This window comes from Schistocerca piceifrons, chromosome 2 (genome assembly GCF_021461385.2).
Source record: "Schistocerca piceifrons isolate TAMUIC-IGC-003096 chromosome 2, iqSchPice1.1, whole genome shotgun sequence".
NCBI classification, from domain to species: Eukaryota; Metazoa; Arthropoda; class Insecta; order Orthoptera; family Acrididae; genus Schistocerca; species Schistocerca piceifrons.
The window spans coordinates 342,462,660-342,484,208 of record NC_060139.1 but is presented as its reverse complement, the minus strand read 5'-3'; the positions used below and the strand labels follow the sequence as shown (position 1 = coordinate 342,484,208).

General features: G+C 39.4%; 1 protein-coding gene across 3 annotated transcripts in view; it reads left to right on the top strand.

The window, feature by feature from the left end:
* The window catches only part of LOC124776759 (vacuolar protein sorting-associated protein 11 homolog), a 195,780-nt gene extending 174,754 nt beyond the window's left edge, over positions 1 to 21,026 (top strand). For all 3 annotated transcript variants that reach the window (XM_047251896.1, XM_047251895.1, XM_047251894.1), the window contains 5 exons: positions 4,700 to 4,795; positions 4,986 to 5,073; positions 5,170 to 5,320; positions 16,435 to 16,542; positions 19,115 to 21,026. In XM_047251896.1, coding sequence (XP_047107852.1) covers positions 4,700 to 4,795; positions 4,986 to 5,073; positions 5,170 to 5,320; positions 16,435 to 16,542; positions 19,115 to 19,557 — 886 coding nt within the window. In that variant the 3' untranslated portion in view covers positions 19,558 to 21,026. The remainder of the gene's footprint in view (positions 1 to 4,699; positions 4,796 to 4,985; positions 5,074 to 5,169; positions 5,321 to 16,434; positions 16,543 to 19,114) is intronic.
* Positions 21,027 to 21,549: the final 523 nt, after the last annotated feature.

The following is a 21,549-nucleotide window of genomic DNA, read 5'->3' as shown; positions in this document are numbered from 1 at the left end:
CATGTCCTGTATGCGACACATAATGGTCATGTTAGATAATGGCACAATCCGAAACTGCTCAACTTGAGATGGACACAAATGTTCTGCTGCAACTACCAAACATTCTTTTATTAAATCTCCATCAGTGAAGGGGCGCAGGGATTTTGCTAAAAGCAAAGCAATTTTGTAACTCACTCTGAGAGCTGCCTCATTTGATTTTCTTCATCGTCCAGATCTTCTTTGGATAGCTTCCTTTTAAGTTTAATAACTTCCTGTGCACGATCTGGTCCATCACATTTTCCACTTCCGTAGTCCTTCGCGTGGTACGACATATAATGTCGCTGCAAATTAAATTTCCTAAAAGAATTCAGTGTTTTGTGACATACTAAACATTTTGCAAGACCATCTTTTTCTGTAAACAGATACAATTCCTCCCATTGGGGGTTGAACTGTGAAAGCATGGTTGGGGTTACAACAACGGCGACTTGACATGATTCTTAACCAGCAAAGTGACTGTTAGAGCTGATCGTAGTACTTTACCATTACACAGTCGGCGCGAATTCAATAGGCACGCTGCGGCCCCATTCAAACGTGCGCGCACATTTCCCCTCCCTCCCTCCCTACTCCGCGACCTTGCACCTGCTCGCGAGCACATGCCTGAGCAGACGCGAGTACTCGTGCTCAAAACCGGCCAGTTGTTAAGCCCTGATATAGATCCTGTGGCAAGGGGTTGGGAGTGGGAGTGACATAGTGATGGATGATGATGGTTAGGTCAAGAGGTTGTGGGGCTTGATGGACCACCACTTTAGGAGGGGTGAGAAGAATTGTTGGTAGGTTGTCTTTCAACTGTGGGCACGATGATAAATAACCAAAGCCTGGTGAAGAACATGGTTCAGTTGTTACAGTCAAGGATGACACTGGGTGATGAAGGGGTCACTCTTTTGCAGCTGATTGTGGAGGGTGATGGAAGGATTAGAGATGTATGAGGATAAGGCATATGCAATCTACTTGCAGACTTGATTTGTGGTATATTTCCTGTCTGTGAAGGCCTTTGAGAGACCTCCAGCATACTGAGCAATGGAATTTTCGTCAGTGCAGATATGCTTTCCATGGGTGGCTAAGCTGTATCAGAGCAATTTTTTGTGTGAAACAGGTGATAGCTGTAAAGATGCTTATATTGTTGGTGTTTAGTGGGCTTAATGTAGACACTGGTGTGGATGGAGCCAACAAAGAGATGGCGGTAAGTGTCCAGGAAGGTGACATGTTGGGTTGAGGAGGATCAAGTGAATCAGACTGATCACACTGGAGAGAGATTCTGCACATCTGCTGCCTCCCTTCCTCTTCTCCTGCTTCCCACGTCTTTCTCCCTGTACCCTCACCACCTGATAGATCCCCCACCCCAGTTCACCTGCTGAACTGCACTTCTGGCATTGTGTGTCCCTTCCAGCACACTGTATGTGCACAGGTGTGTGTGTGTGTGTGTGTGTGTGTGTGTGTGTGTTGACAACTCAGCCCTTTGTTTTGGCAAGTGATCTCCATTACTCCTGAAGTAAAGGGTGAGGTGAAAGTCTGGATACACCCCTACGAAAGTCGAATGGTGTAAGGAATCGTAATGGCATCTTGTATGCGGTGTCAGCAGGTGAGGCCAGAAGTTACAGGAGCTATGGCGACAGTGAGGCCATCTTGATATCCTCCATTTTGGATTTGGGTTACATGTTTCAAATGGGAAGGGGTTATGTGGCACATCATGTGCATATGAAACCTGTTTTAAGCTATCTTTATTTGTGTAGGAGTTATGGCCTATTAAAATCTAGGACACTTGTCAGAATCGGGATTATAGCATATGCTCAATATGACCTCCATTGCACTGGACATACGATTAAAGTCTTTTTTGCCAGTCCTGCTGCATACATTACAGGATCTGTGAGTCAACAGAGACACATGCCTCCTTAATACACTGGCAAAGATGGGCTATATTGTTGATTTATACCTCATACACAATTGATTTCAGATGTCCCCACAGATAAAAGTCAAGAGTTACAAGATCAAGGGACCCTGGTGGCCATCCAGATGGACCCCTCCTACCTATCCTGTGACCTCCAAATTGTTCATCCAGAAACTGTCTAACTTCAGTAGCATAGTGGGGAGGTGCATTGTCTTGTTGGAAGAGGATTTGGAAATCATCCTCTGGATTCATCAGCATTGGTAGCACATACCCATAGAGCATGTTAAGGTGCCTCTCACCATTGAAGATTCCGACATTAAATGCTGGGTCCATGATTCTTGCGTCCCAGATCCCGCACCAAACCATTGCTTTTCCTCCACCTGCATCTTTACAGGGCTCCACCCACGAGGAGTTTGCATCTGACCAATAACGATGATTCTGTTTGTTTATTTCTTTTTGCACATAGAGATTAGCTTTGTCACTGAACAATACTTATGTGAAGTTTGAATTCCGCTCCTGAGCCCATTCTGCAAACTGCATCTGCGGATCAGGATCATCTGCTGAGAGATGGTATTGCAACTGTAACTTGCAGGAGTGCCATTGGTGTGTATACAGGACATGAAGGATTGAACGGGAACTGACACTGGATATTGCTCATAACCAGTGCATATTGTGATGTGGATGTTTTACAAACAATGCAACTACTGCTGTTGCAGTCTCCAAATCAGTGGCGGCTGTTCTTGGACGTCCACTGTGTGGCTTGTCCACCACAGAACCTGATCCACAAAATTTGTCCAATAACTTAGACACTGTCATATATGAAATGTCATTTCTCATAAGATGCCAGGCATTGAAGTTAGCAGCAATCCCTCTGGTACTTGATCCACCACTTATTAACACAGTTTCAATGTGTTCCTGTGGTGCAAGTGTGATTGTGGATCACCTGCGACAATAAACGGAACTGATCACCTCCTTGTAATTTCAAACTTTAACAGGCCAAAACTCCTACACAAATAAAGATATTTTAAAACAAATTTCACATGTGTTTTCCTGAGAAAGAGGGAGTTCAAAATGATGTGCCACATGACCCCCTTCCCATTTGAAGCATGTAATCCAAATCTAAGATGAAGGAATTCAAGATAGTCACCGCTGTTGCCATAGCACCTATAAATTGTGCCCCCATGTACAGCCACCCCATACCAGACACCATTATGATTCCTCTCACCATTCAACTTCTATAGGGGAGTATTCAGACTTTCGCCTCATCCTGTATATGCTATAGAAACGTGCAACCTCACACAAAGAGTGGTACACTTGTCATACACGAAGTTCCTGAGGCCCAAGATCCAGGATATAAACTTGGGTAGTTTAAGAAATGAAGAGGTGAGAGAGATTGGTGGTATCAAAGGATCACTGCTAGAGTGAGTCAAAATATCTGGACTCTTAATGATTTGGTCATGGTTTGGAACAAGTGAGAATGGCTCAAGGTAATTTGGAGAGATAACTGGAAGGGACTTCTTAGGAAGACCAGAAGCATGCTGGATAGACATTATAAAGATGGCCACTGCAGATAAAAGAGGAAGACTGGATGACGTTATTAACAATAGGATATACTGTATGTTGACTGGAAGATGTGGAGGCTTGTGCGCAGCAGTGATATGAAAGAAATATTTTTAAAACTACTTGTTGGGCCAAATTATTTCTAAATTAAGTGCACTTACAATAAGCAAATGCTAGCAATGTTAGCTAGTTATGTTTCTTGTGCGAGTACAGTGAGCAACTGCACATTCAAGTTTCTATATTTTAACCAAAATGGCTTGAGAACTGTGCAGCTGTTAACATATACATCAGAAAACTGCAACCAGTCACACTATTTGTTCAATGAACTATTTATTTTTCTGCAACTAATTTCAGACTTCATATGGCAATGTACATTTTTGTGCAATTTCTCTCTCTCTCTCTCTCTCTCTCTCTCTCTCTCTCTCTCTCTCTCTCTCTCTCTCTTTTGAAGATATTGCTTTATATGTAAAATAGCACACAATACTCACTCAGTGGAAAGTGTTTGCAGGTTGCAGGATTTTTCTCTCATAGACTTTGTTCCAGTTATTTCCCTCCTATTCTGAAGATGCTTAGATTAGAGAATGTATTAATTGCAAGTTTTATTTTGTGTTACTATTGAAGCATAATGTTCCTAAAGTATTCAATGAAATTAACTCCTTTGTGCAATTTATTTCATGGATGAAAAATAATTAAACAATATCCCATTAATTCTGTAATCAGAATGAAACTACATGAAAACAAGCTGTGCATGGAGGGAAAATCAGAAAAGAGATTTTGGCCTTTATCATACAATATGACTTTAAATTAAAGGTGTGTAAGAAGGGAAAAAAAATCTTAGTTCTGAAATACAATCAATCAAACTGTTGCACCCTCCTTTGCAAGGAACCTTGACTGTTGGGGAAGACTAAATTATCTCAAGTAGTACTTCAAGCTATTTAAGTTATTTTTGTTGTTGTTGTTGTTGTTGTTGTGATAAATCACATTAGTTATTTCTTCTAATTAATTTTCTACATATAAAACTTTTCTGTTTCCCTTTTCTTCACACTTCACACATGATGTCCCTTTATCAACTGATTATTTGTTGTATGTTTCTGTATGTTTATAATGGCTGCGTTTTCTTCACAGTCTGTGTACATAGTCATTCCAGTTGCATTTATTTGTGGTGTATAGAATATATAATATAGTCAGCTGAGACCATTCCCATAAATATTTCAGTGCTGTGGTGTTCCAAGCATCGCGCTGTTCTGCTTGCAACCACCAGTTGGAGCTACCTTCTGTTCATTTTCTGTGCCAGCACTCGTATCACCAACAGTAAGTCATGCAACATAATGTAGTATTAAATTTATGGCTGTTATTTTACTTGATCACACTTTTTTCCATGAACATAAAATTTTACAAGATGAGCTCATTATTTAAGTGACATAAAAATGTAATACTGAGTATCCATAGTTCTTCTACCATTGTTATAATGTATTTCTAATTTTGGACATCCAACATTCAGTTGTTTTCAGAGCTTTGCTGAAAATGAAAATGAGTGTCCAGCCTGTCTGCCAGATAACAAAAAAATACTGGATATAATCAAGTCACAGGTAATCAATGCACATGCCTCTCAAAAGGAATATAATATGATTAAATACCAAATTCAGTTCTTCTCGTGTGTGAAATGATGTTGTTACATTCTTCAGGAGCAGAGTCGTGACCTTCACGAAATATTCCATAGCCAGTTAGAACGTGCTGAGGATGGTTTCTCATTAGTAGCAGATTATTTTGGGCGTGGAGTATTCAATAAGCTAACTCTTATAACTGATTCTTCTGTGTCAGAAAAGCCATCACTAAGTAAGTTCCCAGTTATATAAAATATGGTTGTTTTCTAGTCAATATAATCGTGTTTTTACTGAAGATGATACAATTAGGTCAAATTACAAGAGATGAAACAGGCAGAAATGTGATGCCACAGCCAAAATTTAGTTAGTTACAGATAATACGTCGGGTTGCAGAGAAGCACAATGAAGAGACAGTTATACATTAAGCTTTCAGCCAAAGCTTTCGTCACGAGGCTCGGGCCAGACTGAAACTGCAACTCTTCGAGCAGGAGGAAGAATTCGTAGTGAAGTGGGGAAGGGAGAGGGATAGCTGGGTGTGGGTGCAGGAAGAGGGAAGAGTGCTGCCTGGTGGAGCATGCAGGGACAGGCACTTGGTGCAGTGTTGCGAGGCTGTGATGGAGGGAGGGAGGGGAAGAAAGGAAGTGCAAAGGAGAGGAGCAGAGGAAGAGAAGAGATCAGTTGGTGCACTGGCAGAGAGCAGCGCACAGTGAGGGCTGTGAGGTAGGAGGGGGGCACAAACTGTTGGCTGGGACAATAAGCTATCATAGGTTGTGGCCAGTATGATTTCTGGAGCAGAGAATGTGTGTCAGGAATAACTCCCATTTGTGCAGTTCAGAAAAGCTGGTGATGGTGGGAAGGATCCAGATGGTGTTTGCAACAGCTATGGAAATGAATGCTTGTTATGTTCAGCTGCATGTTGTGCAACAGGGTAGTCCACTTTGCTCTTGGCCACAGCTTAGTGGTGGCCATTCATCTTGGTGGATATCTGGTCAGTAGGTTGGTAGCCGTACCAATATAAAAAGTTGAGGAATGATTGCAGCAAAGCTAGCACGTGACGTGGCTACTTTCACAAGTTGGCCCGACCTCTGATGGGATAGCATAAGCCTGTGACAGGACTGGAATGAGAAGTGCTGGGTAGGTGGATCGGGCAGGTCTTGCACATAGGTCTTCCGTGGAATATGGCAAGGGCCTGGGATTGGGGGGCGGCATGGGATAGACTACAATGATGTGAAGGTTGGGTAAGTGACAGAACACCACTTTGGGAGGGGTGGGTAGGATCTTGGGTAAATGTATCTCATATCAGAGCATGATGATAGGTAATCAAAGCCCTGAGTGTGTGGGATATATCAAGGGAATCTGCAGACTTGGTCTGGGGATAGTGCCTATCTGTGAAAGCCTTTGTGAGACCTTCAGCATACTGGGCAAGGAAGCTGCTGTCCTTGCTGATGTGCCATCCCCATTTGACTAGGCTGTGTGGACACTTCAGTTTGTCTGGCCTAAGCAGCCAGAGATAGCAGTCATGTGTGAGAGATGTGCTTGTGTGTGTGTGTGTGTGTGTGTGTGTGTGTGTGTGTGTGTGTGTGTGTGTTTCTCTTTGCTGATGAAGGTGTTGGCCGAAAGCTTAATGAGTAACAGTCTTTTTATTGTGTCTGTCTTCAACTCAACATTCCATCTGTTTGGTGAGCAGCAATCTATCCTTTCCATTACTGTTAATTTTGCACCTGCTGTCTTGGCCAGTTTGCTGGTGAAATACATGACAAATGACTCGTATTCCAACATGTCCTTTGCAGTTGTTTTGGTCCGGACCATGTCTTTTCCCCAGAAAGCCATCACTTTCAGAAATCTCAAAATTATATTGTTTACATAGACTGTTCCAGTGCTGAAACATACATTATTAGTTCACTACATATAAAGTATAATCTAATACTGTCTCTTAGATTTTAATACCTTTACGCACTCATGGCTTCCAGTTTTGGATAACATGAATAATATACCTGATATTGGACATTTTTATCATACTCTTTTTTATAATTTCACCTTTTTTTTAAATTGAAACTCCGCACGTCCTCCCACCAATCACAACTCCCATTTGAATTCACACTTTCAGCATTTGGCCGTCCTGAACATCACCTCTGACAGACACTCATATCTGCTCCAGACTCTTTATGTTTTTCCAGTAGTCTGCTGTTAACTTCAGGACTGTTGTGTGGTGGTAGAGTATCATCACTTTTAACTATTTTACCTCCCTTTTTTTCACATCATGTCAGTATTCACAATCGCAACACTGATATTATCCACAGACAAACCACACTCTCTCATTTTCCTAATTCCTCAAGTTTACTGCTCAGCAGTATCTTCATCTGCTTTCTGACATAGGGACTCAATCCTCTTTTGATACTTTGACTTTCCCTTTTAAATATTTCAGTTTCGTTTTGTAAAATTCTTATCTCATCCCTACCTTCTTGTTCCTTCACAATCCGTGTTACCACAATTACTGTACTCAGCTCAGCTGAAAAACGAACTGTTTGAGCAGTACTACATCTAAATACCGATATCTAAATGAAATATTAAGCAACCTGAATTCTGTATTTGAAACTACTTGGGCACTAGATCTAAAGACACAGGTCCCCTCAGACTCTTTGTGGAAAAAGAGTCCCACAAACATCCTGAGACTGTCAGTTACCAATTTTATCACATCACAGTAGAAACACACACACACACACACACACACACACACACACACACACTGCAATCTCAGGCAAGTGAAACCGCACTGCGAGTAGCATCACCTGTGGTGAGTAGCAACTTTCCTTCTCATAATATTGTTACGTTCCATCCTGGATTTTCCATTGTTTGATTTCTGCTAAACATCTTTGTCTCTACATATTTAACAAGTAAATCGTACATTTTATCACATACATTTTGCTGTCTTACACAAACAGCATTATTACTTTTTTTAAATTTTTTCTTTACTTATTCATGAGAGTCTCTTGCTGTTAAACACATTCACATTCATAGAAATCTTACTTCTCTGTGCTTTTATTTTAAAAAAAATCCATTCTTCATTGCTCCATGGAATTCTTTTCAAAATATTTAATATTCATTCTCTCTGTCTGCTGCATTCCCCTCTCTTAATTACTCTAGTAACTGTTTGCTATACTCTGTTTTACTGTGGTGCTCATAGATCGTGCCATTCTGGAGCAATATTTTACACTGGTGACTCTGTGGAAAAAATCAATAAATAAATAAAAAAGCTTTAGAATCTTGAATGCGTCCTGACACATTTGTCACTCATTTCCCGAGGGCGGGGGGGGAACGAAAATTTTTGTACAATATTAACTGTCAGGGCAAAGTTTTACCTAACAACAGAGTACTGGACACTTTATAAGACCACTTGAAGTTAAAACAACCCACATGCTATACTGCACTCAGTGCTACACAACACAGCCCAGTCAACAAAGGGGGGAAAAATTCATGTAGTTGCAGATTTTTGCACAGTGGTAAGGAGGAGTGTAATGAATAACATACTAAAAACCCTGATTGGTGGTTTGTGATTGTGTTGGTGGGGTGGCATTTAAAGGTCAGTTCTTATGTTTTTCAGCAATAACTTAGAAACTGCAGCTTCTAGATGAAAATGTCTGGCAGTACAAAATTAAAATACATTAAATTTCCTACAATAAAGATTCTGTTCACATTTTCTCTAGGACTAGTAGTTTCCACATTGCAGAGGTTGGAAAAATCATGAATTATTAAAAATATTGTTGTAATGGTATGAAACAAATGTAGCTCGCCTTATGAGCCACTGGCGATGTAGTGCATTGACACTCCCGGGAGGGAGGTGCTTATTTTCCACAAAGTGTGTCAACACTACATTGAATACAGATATGAGTTGCTGATAATACAAATGCAAGAAAAGCTTATGGACAGATTCTATGTAAATTTCTGCATACTGTTGTACACTGCTAGAGGGGAAATTGATACTTAGTCATCCTGTACAGCAGTTGTTGGGTTCTTCCAGGAGAGTCAATATCTTTCACCCCGAATAATGCTCCCTTTTCTGCTTACAGACAAACTATACCTCCCCAGCATTTTGTGTTCATTTCTCTTACATAAGTAGACAATGTCACAAAGCTTGTTTTCATATAGTGGAGCTATTTCCAGTTTATTGGGTGGTTACTTATTTGCAGTTGTTAGGTGAGTTTTTATGTAAAATATGTTCCTATAAACGGTGGCAGAGAAGTACCTAATTTGTAAGTGTGATGTTGTCAGTGACCTTTGCAGCATTGATGGGAAAGGGATTGGGCGGGTAAATGTAGGATCTTGCCGCTGTCAGTCATTGACAGGATATTGTAAAGCTGTGGAAACCTGTTGTAGTCACTTGGTGGTGAAGTACTGAATGACCAGAAAGTTGCAGCCCATCTCTCACCGTTAATTGCGCTACTGGTACACTGCATAAATCTCTTCCACTCAGGGACTGCTGACACTTAGAGAGTGAACTTCACTGAGTAAAGTCACTTACCTCAGATCCAAAGTATATCTTGCAAGGTGGATGTCAATATGTCTGATGGAACAGGACTGATCATGTTTAAATCTAGGACAGTAATCTGCTATAATGCGTTGCTTGACTTGTATTGAAATATCTGAATTTCCTTAATTAGATAATTTACTTCTGTTACATTGGTAGCCAATTTAAGCCTCTGGGCCTCTTCAGATGTTGGGAGAGCTGACACTGGAGTGATGCATTTGTAGCTTCAAGTTGTGAAAAGTACTCCAGCTATTGATAGTGGAGACCATGAAATCGACATTGTCGAATATAAGTTGACAGCTTGTTATACTTGGGCAGACTCTTTGGTGTTGTAGACAGTTGACAGCTCCAGCTGTCAAGTTTTGTTAGACAATAGCTCTTTTAATAACTGCAAATAAGTACTCAGTAAACTGAAAGTAACTTCACTATGTACGCATGAGCTCAGTGAAGTTATTTTGTCTACTCATATGAGATAAGTGGACAGGAAATGTTGGGGAGGTATAGTCTGTCTGTAAACCAAAAAGTGAGCTACACCTGAGTTGGGAGAGGTCGTCTTTCCTGGAAACCTCAAACCACACACACACACTCACACACACTCTTTCCTGGAAGAATGCTACAATTGCCGTACAGCATGACTGAATTAATTATTAAGAATCACTTTCCCCTGTAGCATTGTAAACAGTCTGCAGAGATTTACATAGATTCTGTTCATATGCATTTCTGCTGTAAGTACTATTAGTATTCCATGTAGTGTTAACCCACTTTGTGGAAAATAACCCCCTCACCCCGAGCGTTTCTGCACACTGCATCACGTGCAATTCAGCCGGCCATGGTGGCCGAGCGGTTCTAGGCAATTCAGTCCGTAACCACACGACTGCTACGGTCGCAGGTTTGAATCCTGCCTCGGGAATGGCTGTGTGTGATGTCCTTAGGTTAGTTAGGTTTAAGAAGTTCTAAGTTCTAGGGGACTGATGACCTCAGATGTTAAGTCCTGTAGTACTCGGAGCCATTTGAACCATTTTGAACCTGAGATTCGTAAGGCGAACAGTGGAAGAGTCAGTATAACTTTGTGAAATACCCTCTAGTTGCTTTTTGTGATGTAGTGAGCTAGACAGACTGAGTAAGTGCCTACTCACTCTTCGTTCTGCACACCTATGAAGGAGGGCAGTGCGTGACCACAGTCCAGTGAGCTGCCTTCCCTCATGCTTCTAGCCTCCATCCCTGCCTTCGCCCACTATTACAGGCACCCGGAACACAATTTATCACTTAAGACAGTTCTTCTGCACTTATGTGTGGATCAGTTTTTTTCTTTATTGGGTCATTAATCTTCTGACTGGTTTGATGCACCCCGCCATGAATTCCTCTCCTGTGCAAGCCTCTTCATCTCAGAGTAGCACTTGCAATCTATGTCCTCAATTATTTGCTGGATGTTTTCCAATCTACATCTTCCTCTACAATTTTTGCACTCTACACCTCCCTCTGGCGCCATGGAACCCATTCCCTGATGTCTCAACAGATGTCATCCTGTCCCTTCTCCTTGTCAGTGTTTTCCATATATTCCTCTCCTCTCTCCGATTCTGCGCAGAACCACCTCATTCCTTACCTTATTATTCTACCTAAGTTTCAATATTTGTCTGTTGTGCCACATCTCAGATGCTTAGATTCTCTTCTGTTCTAGTTTTCCCACAGTCCGTGTTTCACTACCATAGAATGCTGTGCTTCAGGCGTACATTCCCAGAAATTTCTTCCTCAAATTAAGACCTTTGTTTGAAACTAGTAGATTTCTCTTGACCAGGAATACACTTTCTGTCAGTGCTGGTCTGTTTTTGATGTCCTCCTTGCTTTGTCTGTCATTGGTTATTTTGCTGCCTAGGTAACAGAATTCCTTAGCTACATCTGCTCTATGACCATCAGTCCTGATGTTAAGTTCCTCACTGTTCTCATTTCTGCTACTTCTCATTATTTTTATCTTTCCCCGATTTACTTCCAGTCCATATTCTGTACTAATTAGATTGTTCACTCCATTTAGCAGATAATCATGTAATTCTTTTTCACTTTCACTCAGGATAGCAATGTCATCAGCGAATCATATCATTGATATCCTTTCACTTTGAATTTTAATTCCACTCCTGAACCTTTCTTTTATTTCCATCATTGCTTCTTTGATGTACAGATTGAACAGAAAGGGGGGGGGGGGGGGGAGGAAGACTACATCCCTGCCTTACACCCTTTTTAATCCAAGTCTGTCGTTCTTGGTCATCTATTCTTATTATTGCCTCTTGCACTTATTGCATATTACCCTTGTCTCCTTATAGCTTACACCTATATTTATCAGAATTTCGAATATCTTGCACCATTTTACATCGTTGATCACTGTTTCCAGGTCGACAAATCCTTTGAACATGTCTTGATTTTTCTTTAGTCTTGCTCCCATTGTCAACCACAATGTCAGAATTGCTTCTCTGGTGCCTTCACCTTTTCTAAAGCCAAACTGATCGTCATCTAACACATCCTCAATTTTCTTTTCCATTCTTCTGTATATTATTCTTGTCAGCAACTTGGATACGTGAGCTGTTAGGCTGATAGTATGATAATTCTCACACTTGTCAGCTCTTGCAGTTTTCAGAATTGTGTGGATGATATTTTTGCGAAAGTCAGATGGTATGTTGCCAGACTCAAACATTCTACACACCAGTGAGAATAGTCATTTCGTTGCCACAACTCCCAACGATTTTAGGAATTCTGATGGAATGTTATCTATCCCTTCTGCCTTATTTGATCTTAACTCTTCGAAGCTCTCATAAATTCTAATTCTAATATTGGATCCCCTGTTTCTTCTAAATCAACTCCTGTTTCTTCTTCTTCTATCACATCAGATGAATCGTCCCTCTCATAGAGGCCTTCAATGTACTCTTTCCACCTATCCACTCTCTCCTCTCCATTTAACAATGGAATTCCCATTGCACTCGTAATGTTACTGCCTTCGCTTTTAATCTCATCAAAGGTTGTTTTGACTTTCCTGTATGCTGAGTCAGTCCTTCCGACAATCATTTCTTTTCAGTATCTTCACATCTTTGATGCAGCCATTTTGGCTTAGCTTCCCTGCACTTCCTATTTGTTTCATTCCTCAGTGACTTGTGTTTCTGTATTCCTGAATTTTCCTAAACGTTTAGCACTTCGTTCTTTCTTCAATCAGCTGAAGTATTTCTTCTGTTACCCAAGGTTTCTTCACAGTTACCTTCTTTGTATCTGTATTTTTCTTTCCATTTTCTGTGATTGCCTTTTTTAGAGATGTCCATTCCTCTTCAACTGTACTGCCTGCTGAGCCATTCCTTATTGCTGTATCTATAGCCTCCTTCATCACCACTACATTGCAATCTGAGTCTATATCTGCTCCTGGGTACGCCTTACAATCCAGTATCTGGTTTTGGAATCTAACTGAAATCTTCCTGTATCACCAGTCTTTTCCAAGTATACCTCCTCCTCTTGTAATTCTTAAACAGAGTATTCGCTATTACTAGACAAAATTTATTACAGAACTCAATTAGTCTTTTTCCCCTCTCATTCCTTGTAAACAAGCCCATATTCTCCTGTAACCTTTCCATTTACTCCTCCCCCTACAACTGCATTCCAGTCGACTTAAGACCACAGCAGTTGAGTCCCATAGTGCTCAGAGCCATTTTTTGCATTCCAGTCCCCCATGACTGTTAGATTTTCATCTCCCTTTACCTACTGTGTTACCCTTTCAATATCCTCATAAACTTTCTCTCTCTCTTCATCTTCACCTTGCGATGTCAGCATGTTTATCTGAATTAACATTATCGGTGATGGTTTGCTGTCGACTCTGATAAAAACAGCCTTACAACTAGACATTCTCAGCCCTACCTTGCTATTCATAATGAATCTTATTCCTGTTTTACCATTTTCTGCTGCTGTTGACCCTATACTCATCTGACCAGAAATCCTTGTCTTCTTTCCATTTCACTTCACTGACCCCTATTATATCTAGATTGAGCACATTCAAGCTTCTGACATCCATGCCCCAACTTTTAGAATGTTATCCTTTCATTGGTTAGTCAATCTTTTTCTCATGGTCACCTCCCCCTTGGCAGTCCCCCCCTGGAGATCCAAATTGGGGACTGTTCTGGAATATTTTGCCAGTGGGGACATAATCATACACTTTTTCAATTACAGGCTGCATGGCATGTGGATACACATTATGTGTCTTTAATGCAATGATTTCCATTGCATTCTGCATCCTCATTCCATTGACCATTGCTGATGTGCCTTTAGGGTCAGTTTCCCACCTCAAGGACAAGAGAGCGCCCTGAAACTCTGTCTGCTCCTCTGCCCTCTTTGACAAGTTCATTGGCAGAATGAGGGTGACATCTTATGCTGAAAGTCTTCGACTGCCAATGCTGATTATTAATCAAAATTTAAGCTGTGGTGGATTTCGAACCTAAGAGTGAGGACCTTTTGATTACTAATCAAAGACACTACCCCTAGACCATGGATGTTATAGATGTGATATACACATTTAATATTTGTTCTTGACCCACGTTATTTAACTGTATACATAAATTATGTTCCATTAAAGCAATATTTTCAATAATCTGTGATTCCTCTGCGCCCTGCAACAAGCAAACTATTAGTCCTGCAGAAAAAGTGAATAGGACGTTTTTAATGGAATTTCATGTAGTTCAATATTGTCCTCTGAAACATTTCCACTAGAAGCTGCGGTTTTCAAGTTATTCAAGGAAAACAAATAAATGCCACCCCAAACACAGGCTCACATGACCAATCAGAATATTTAGTATGTTGTTCATTACACTCCTCCCTATCACTATACAAAAATTTGTCTCCACATGATTTTTCCCCTATTTTTTCTTTGCCAGCTGGACTAATGCACAGTTGACAGACATGCTACACACATGGCTCACAGAGACAATTGATATACATTTGAATGCTTTAATTAAACACAAAATGTTACTTTTCTTTAACAAAGATAATAATTATGCTGTTTTTCCATGCTTTGGGTATTTTACCGGTTTGCCAGCAGAGATTAATTGCATGTAGAAGCCTTCAGTGTAGTGTCATACCTTCACATTTTAAGAATTCGGTACTTATTTTATATATTCCAGTTGCCAAATAATTTAAATAATTATGAGCAAAAAAGTTTCATTTACCGTGAAGATGTATCACTGCGGGTGTTATGATCATTGTTAGTCGAACAGATTTACTCATTGTTAAATTTGTAAAACAATGCAAACGGCTTATTGTACATTCTGTGGGTAAATAAGGTGAGCTTTCCAGTTAATGGCAGTGTAAATATACCCTACTATTGACTGTACTACAGCACTGTACAAACTACTGACTTAACTGAAACCCCATCTGTCAGAGAAAAATGTACCTGATCTAGCAGGTTTGTTATTTATTTATTTTTTGTTACAAATACAACTTTGTTTCATTATGTTTTTGATAACTGCATCATTCTTCTGCCAATACTTTTTTCTGTAATTTTTAGATCAACTAGTATGTAGTAATTCAGCTACAGGGTAGTACATTAGGGATCATAGAGAGAGTGCACAGTAGCGAGCTGCAACATTGGTATCACAGATGACCCAGTCACTGATCACTAGCCCACCACTGCCATAACCTGTTGTTTTAGTTTGTAAATGGTGATTAATTACAGTTTTAAACAACAGTTATAAGTCTATTGAGGAGTTTTGAGAGTATATTTTGAATTGTTTTCATTGAAAAATTATGGTTTGCTGTGCCATCTCAAGTTATGCTAACCTCTGCAGGTTAGAAATTAAGTTTAATAATTTCCTATGAGTATTGGTATGAAAATAAAAAGGGATAAATGCTTATAAACATGCTAATTCATTTCCAGTTACTAATAGCTGTGTGTGATCAATACATTTTGCTCATTCAGGAGTATAAATGATATTGGAAAAGTGAACTGTTGAACTTTCTCCGAAATGCAAGTCAAAGCCTGGTGCTGTTCCAACTCTGTATCTCCCATCCTTCAAAATTGATATAGGGGGTAGGAATGAGCATAATAATGAGTAGTAAATTCGGGTTCAAAAATGAAGTCTCAGTAAAGTAGTAGAATAGATTTTACATATCAATATATTATCAACTAATGGAACTACAAGTACAGAAAACATTAACCATGAAAACAGACAACATTGTTAATGCAACACTGCATGTTTTGCCAATAATTAGAAATTATGGAAAAAGAACGTTTTTGAAAAGTGGTTGGGGGATCTTTTTCTGACTGGCAACATGTGTTTGTGAAAGGATGGTGTGCTAATTGGCCATCTGGAGATATTGCAAGGGGCGCATTTTCATGTTATATATCATATATATATATGTGTTTAAATAAAGGTATAATTATTTGCTTATTTAATTACCAAATGAGTTAATAATAATACAGTATGACATGAAAAATCCCAGTTGCATTCACAATTGTCTACGAGTTACATGTATGCACAGTTGGCCTATTAGTTTCTGTGTGGTGTGTTGACATGAGAGAGTCAGCGATGACATCACTGCTCACAGCACATCTGTACATTACACCTAACATATTTTCTAGTAACCTCAGGTAAATATATGTTTTGTGTATTGCGTTATTCCCATCTAGTCTTATCTAAAACACATGGAAACATTACTTATAACTCAACCTGCAGATCTTCTACATGTGTGTCCAGTTGTTTGTATGAGGGTTCATTAAAATTAAGGTATTATTATTATTATTATTATTATTATTATTATTATTATTATTATTATTATTATTATTTACTTGTTCCTCATTTCAGAACCATCTGCTATCACGCAGCCTGAGACAACATTGACATCAGGGACATATAGCACTGTTCCAGAAGGAAGATTAAGATTGCATGAAGGGAAACCATCCAAAACATTTGGTGAGAGACTTTTTGCTCATATTCAAATGTACAATGTACATTCTCTTTTGCGGTACGCTCTTTTCTTTTTCAGTGTTCTCATTTACAATAGATCATCCCTCATTCACCTAACGAACTTTACCCTAACACATTACTATTTCTCCTTTGAAGGAAAGGTATATTACAAACAAATCTGCAGCACAGCCATTGGACCTGTATATCACCATACCATGCCAATCTGTTTACGAGCTATCTAGAGAAAACCTTCCTAGCCTCCCAAACCTCTGGTCTGGTTCATTGATGACATCTTCATGGTATGGACACCCTATCCTCATTCCTTCACAACCCCAACACCTTCTCTCCCATCTGCTTCACCTGGTCTTCCTCAACTCAGTGTGCCATCTTCCTGGGTGTTGACACCCTCCTCTCTAATGGCTCCATCCACACCTCTGTCCACATATAACCCACCAACCACCAGTGGTACCTGCTTTTTGATAGCTGCCATCCCTTCCACGCCGAAACATCCCTCCCATACAGCAGTGCCACCCAGGGTTGATGTGTCTGCAGTGACAAAAACTCCATTGCCAGTATACTGAAGGTCTTACCAGGGCCTTCACAGACAGGCACTATACCCCATATCTATAACAGAAACAGATTTCCCATGCTATTTCCCCACACCCCATCAATCCTCCCGCCACCACCAAGGTCCCACTACAGAAGAGTGCCCCCTTTGTCACTCAGTTCCACCCCAGACTGGAACAACTGACCACAACTTTTGTCAGAACTTTGATTATCTATCATCATGACCTAAAATGAGGGAGATTCTACCCAAGATCCTATCCGCCTCCCCTGTAGTGGTGTTCCATTGTCCAGTCCACCCTCCACAACATCCTTGTCCATACCTTGTGCCACTCCCAGTCCCAGGCCCCTGCTACAGAGATCTTGTTCCTGTGGAAGACCCTGGTGCAACACCTGCCCAATCCTCCCACTAGCACTTCCTATTACAGTCCTGTCACAGGCTTATCTTACCCGTCAAAGGCTGGGCCATCTGTGAAAGCAGCCATGTTGTATATCAGATACTATGCAACCATTTCACAGCCTTTTATAGTGGTATGATTACCAATCAGTAGTCCACCAGGATGAATGGCCACTGTCAAACTGTGGACAAGAGCTGAACATAATGCTGGCTGCTTCACAAGCCAGGCCATCTTGATCCTCCCCTCGACCACCAACTTTTCTGAACTGCACAGATGGGAGCTATCCTCATAACATATTATCTGCTCCTGAATATATTCAACATCTGCCTGTCATAACTTGCTGTCCCCACACTCTCCACCCAACAGTTTTGACCCCCTCGTTCTATCATCTCCTCCGTTTTCAAATTCTCTCACCCTATGCCAGTGTACTCACCCATCCTATTCCCTTCCTTGCTCCTCTCCTTTTCTGCTTCCTGTTTTTCCCACCACATCCCACCTCCCAATACTGTGCCTGGCAGTCTCTAGTTCTTGCATGCCCTGCTAGACAGTTCTCTTCTATCCTCCCATCTGTATGCTGTTATCCCTTCCCTGCCCCACTCCAGATTGCAATTCACCTGACAGTCTCATTCTAGTCAGAGCTGTTGGTGGTAGGGTTGTGTGTGCATGAGTTGTGCTTGCTTGTGCAAATGTGTATGTGTTTTCCTTGCTGATGGAGGCTTTGGCCGAAGCTATAATGTGGAACACACTTGCTGTTTTGCCTGTCTGCAACTCAGCATGTCATCTTTACAGTGACTAGCAATCTATTCTTTTCCTAATATTGTTGATATTCTAATCTGATGTGTCCATTGTTTAAATGTAAGTTAATGTAGATTACTAGAGGAAAGACATCTAGAATAAAGGAACCCTTCATCATTTTTGTTAGTTTTTTCCAGTGATTGAATTTCGATTAATCGTATAGTTTCACATATTCACCTGCTTTGATCTAAATCGAGGCCTCTAATCTCTGCAAATGTTCTGTAGAATTCAAGACACAGATTAAGTAAAACTATCTCATACCAAGTAATTAAGCACTAAATTGTCCCTCAGGTGACATGTTAAAGGTCAGTTATAGTTATTAGCTGTTGAGCAATGGGAACAGTTGCTTATTTTGGCCCAGCTTTCCAAATTATCAGGTACATCTTATATTGTCATAATTGTTTTCGTTTTTCAGTAGTAAGATAAGTAACAGGCTATGTCAAAGATCAGGTGTGCATAAAATTTTAAATGGTCCAGATCAAACACTTATTGTATGAATTTGATGTTACATTGAAGTGTCTTACAAGGATACTGTATAATTCCAGTCAGCACATTCTTTCAGAAGACTCAGTTGACATTCATGATTCAGTGCTAATTCAAACAAGCCTATTAATTACAAACAGCATGAAACGCTGAAGTCTCTGTTAATTATGTGGAAAATTGACTTTTTTTATTTAGATCAGTCACTCTCATTGTTTTCTTATAATAATACAAATAACTCACATGAATAAGAAAATAACTGCTTGTAAGTAGCTTTAAAAGTCATGTTGTAATATATATGATATCACTGATTTAATTTGGCAAAAATAATTGTGTTTCAGTTAATGGGCTCTCTAATGTGATCCCAGAGGGAAGGATGCGGTTGGATGAAAGTAAACGTTCTGATAAGCAGTACAGTTCTTCATTAGAAGCAAACCTTACACAGCCTGCTGACAGAACACCACCCTACAGACGTTCACCTGTTCCAGGATCACCAGCAATGGCTAGCCACAGTCTAAAATCTACACCACGACATTCGCCATCTGCTAGAGCAACACCACCTTTAAAAGAAACAATGCAGTCACAAACACCAAGGAACCCATTTGATGAACCTCCTTCTGATGTTTCGAAGAACCCATTTGATAATGAAGATGATGAAGAGTATGATGCAAGTAAAAATCCTTTTGTTGGGAATGATCCCACAAATCCTTTCCTTGGAAGTGATGATGATGCAGTTCTAGAAGATGATGACTATGATAAAAATCTGAACCCATTTGCTACTTGAAGAACTCTTTGTCTGTTTAGAGTTACAGTTCAACTGATGTGCAATGCTCTTTTCTGAAGATCGCTCCAGAATGAGAAACTGGATTCTTACTGTGTCATTAATATTATGAATAAATTACAGCCACAGTAGTTTCATTGTTAATTGTGCTACCAATTAGTTGCACATGAAATGTGTTTTTTCTTGACTCTCATCCTGGCTGTGGAATATTTTATACAATTTTTCAGTTCCTTTTCATTAAAGTGAAGTGGTAATTTGTATACTGCTTTCAGGAGGCAACATTATCTCAATTACAGTAAAAGTTATAATTTGAACAAATGCCACAAAAATGTGCAGAACATTAGTAGGAAGAATACAATTAAAAATCAAGAGTGAATAAGATTGGAAAGGAAGAAGGATTGAGATGTGTTTTGACAGTTGTAATTTCAGCATATGTTGACACAAAACTATAACAGTTGTAATTTCAGCCTATGTTGACACAAAACTATAATTTATGTTTCTTATCTTTTTTCATTACTGTCTCCATTTATCAAGCAGAAATATAATTGAGATTTTTTTGTACCAGTTGCAGTAGTTATTATTTTTTATTTTCCCTCTCTGTTCTCATACTGGCATTATAATTTCTTGAAGATTTCATCCATAGTTTCAGTTTGGAATGATCATGCCAGAGAGGAGCTATAGTCTACAAAACCCTATAGAATATTATCTTGCTTATTTCAGTGGTTTCTAAGTAAGTTTTAGAATAATGATTACTTCCATATCTAGTCTAAATAAAATCTGAGATTTTCTCAAATAATAAGTGTCTATATCTGGCATATACCATCCTTACTTTGAGCAGTGTTATGTCGAATATGAAATATAAACATATAATTTGTTACATAATTTATAATGCTTGAGTTGGAAGTTCTCTATTTGTTTAACAATACATGGATTGTATTGCTGCAGAGATTTTTACTAAAATTTAGTAAACTATTTTCATTTGTTATTAGTGATATAGAAGTGTGTCAGTACCTATAATGAAGATGATAAAGAGGCAGATTTTTGCTTCATATTTGTCAACTGTTTCTTTTCTTCCAAAATATTTTTATTTCTTCTACAAGTTATTAATAGATTTGCTGTTGGCTCAACAACTCTACAGAGTACCATCTAGTAGCTAATAAAAGTAATTAAAAGACTGCAATTTATTGTAAAGACAAAATTTCATAGTACTCAAATATCGTGGAATGTCAGATGTACCGCCATAAATGCTACATTGTCTCAGCAGATAAATTTGCTGCTGTGGCTGTAGTACTTGTGAACAGTGAGGAAAATTTGAAAGTAAAGCTTCAGAATGAAGTGGAATGACAGCAGATGTGTACATAAATCCATCACTGCAACTGGAATTGTGAAAATGTTTTGCCCATAATTTGACATAGGAATGTAATTATCAAAGCACATTAATAAAATGTGAAAATCAGTGCATAGCTGAAAAATGATGACATCCTCTTTTTAAATCTCACATTTCAATAAAGGTGAAGAAGAAATATGCATACAAGGTATTACTGATGTAAGACACAAAAAAAGATGAATGAAGTTCTGTCTTTGACAGGTAAAGGTTGCTTAACCTCCTAAGAAAGTTATAAGAGGAAACAAAACTATTCAGATGTTAAGTAATGTGAGAAATTTGGTCAAGGGAAAAACAGTAGGGCAGGATGATATAAATCAATGATGAGCTTTTCAGTTAGTTTTATTCAGTGTACATGTACGGCTGAAACAGAGTTCTCTAAACATTACTAATAATTCTACACAAGAAGAGACCCCTAGAAAAAGATTTATAGTGCTATATTCTTGCTATCCATTTGTGATTCTTAGTAATTTCATGTCAGAGTGGGGGTGGGGCCAGTTTTACATGTTAACAAGTGTAGTTTACAAAAGAGACAGTGGTGTGATTGGGCTTCATCATTTACAGAACTGGAATCTTTAATTTAATTGGCATGTGGTGTGCATACCATGCAG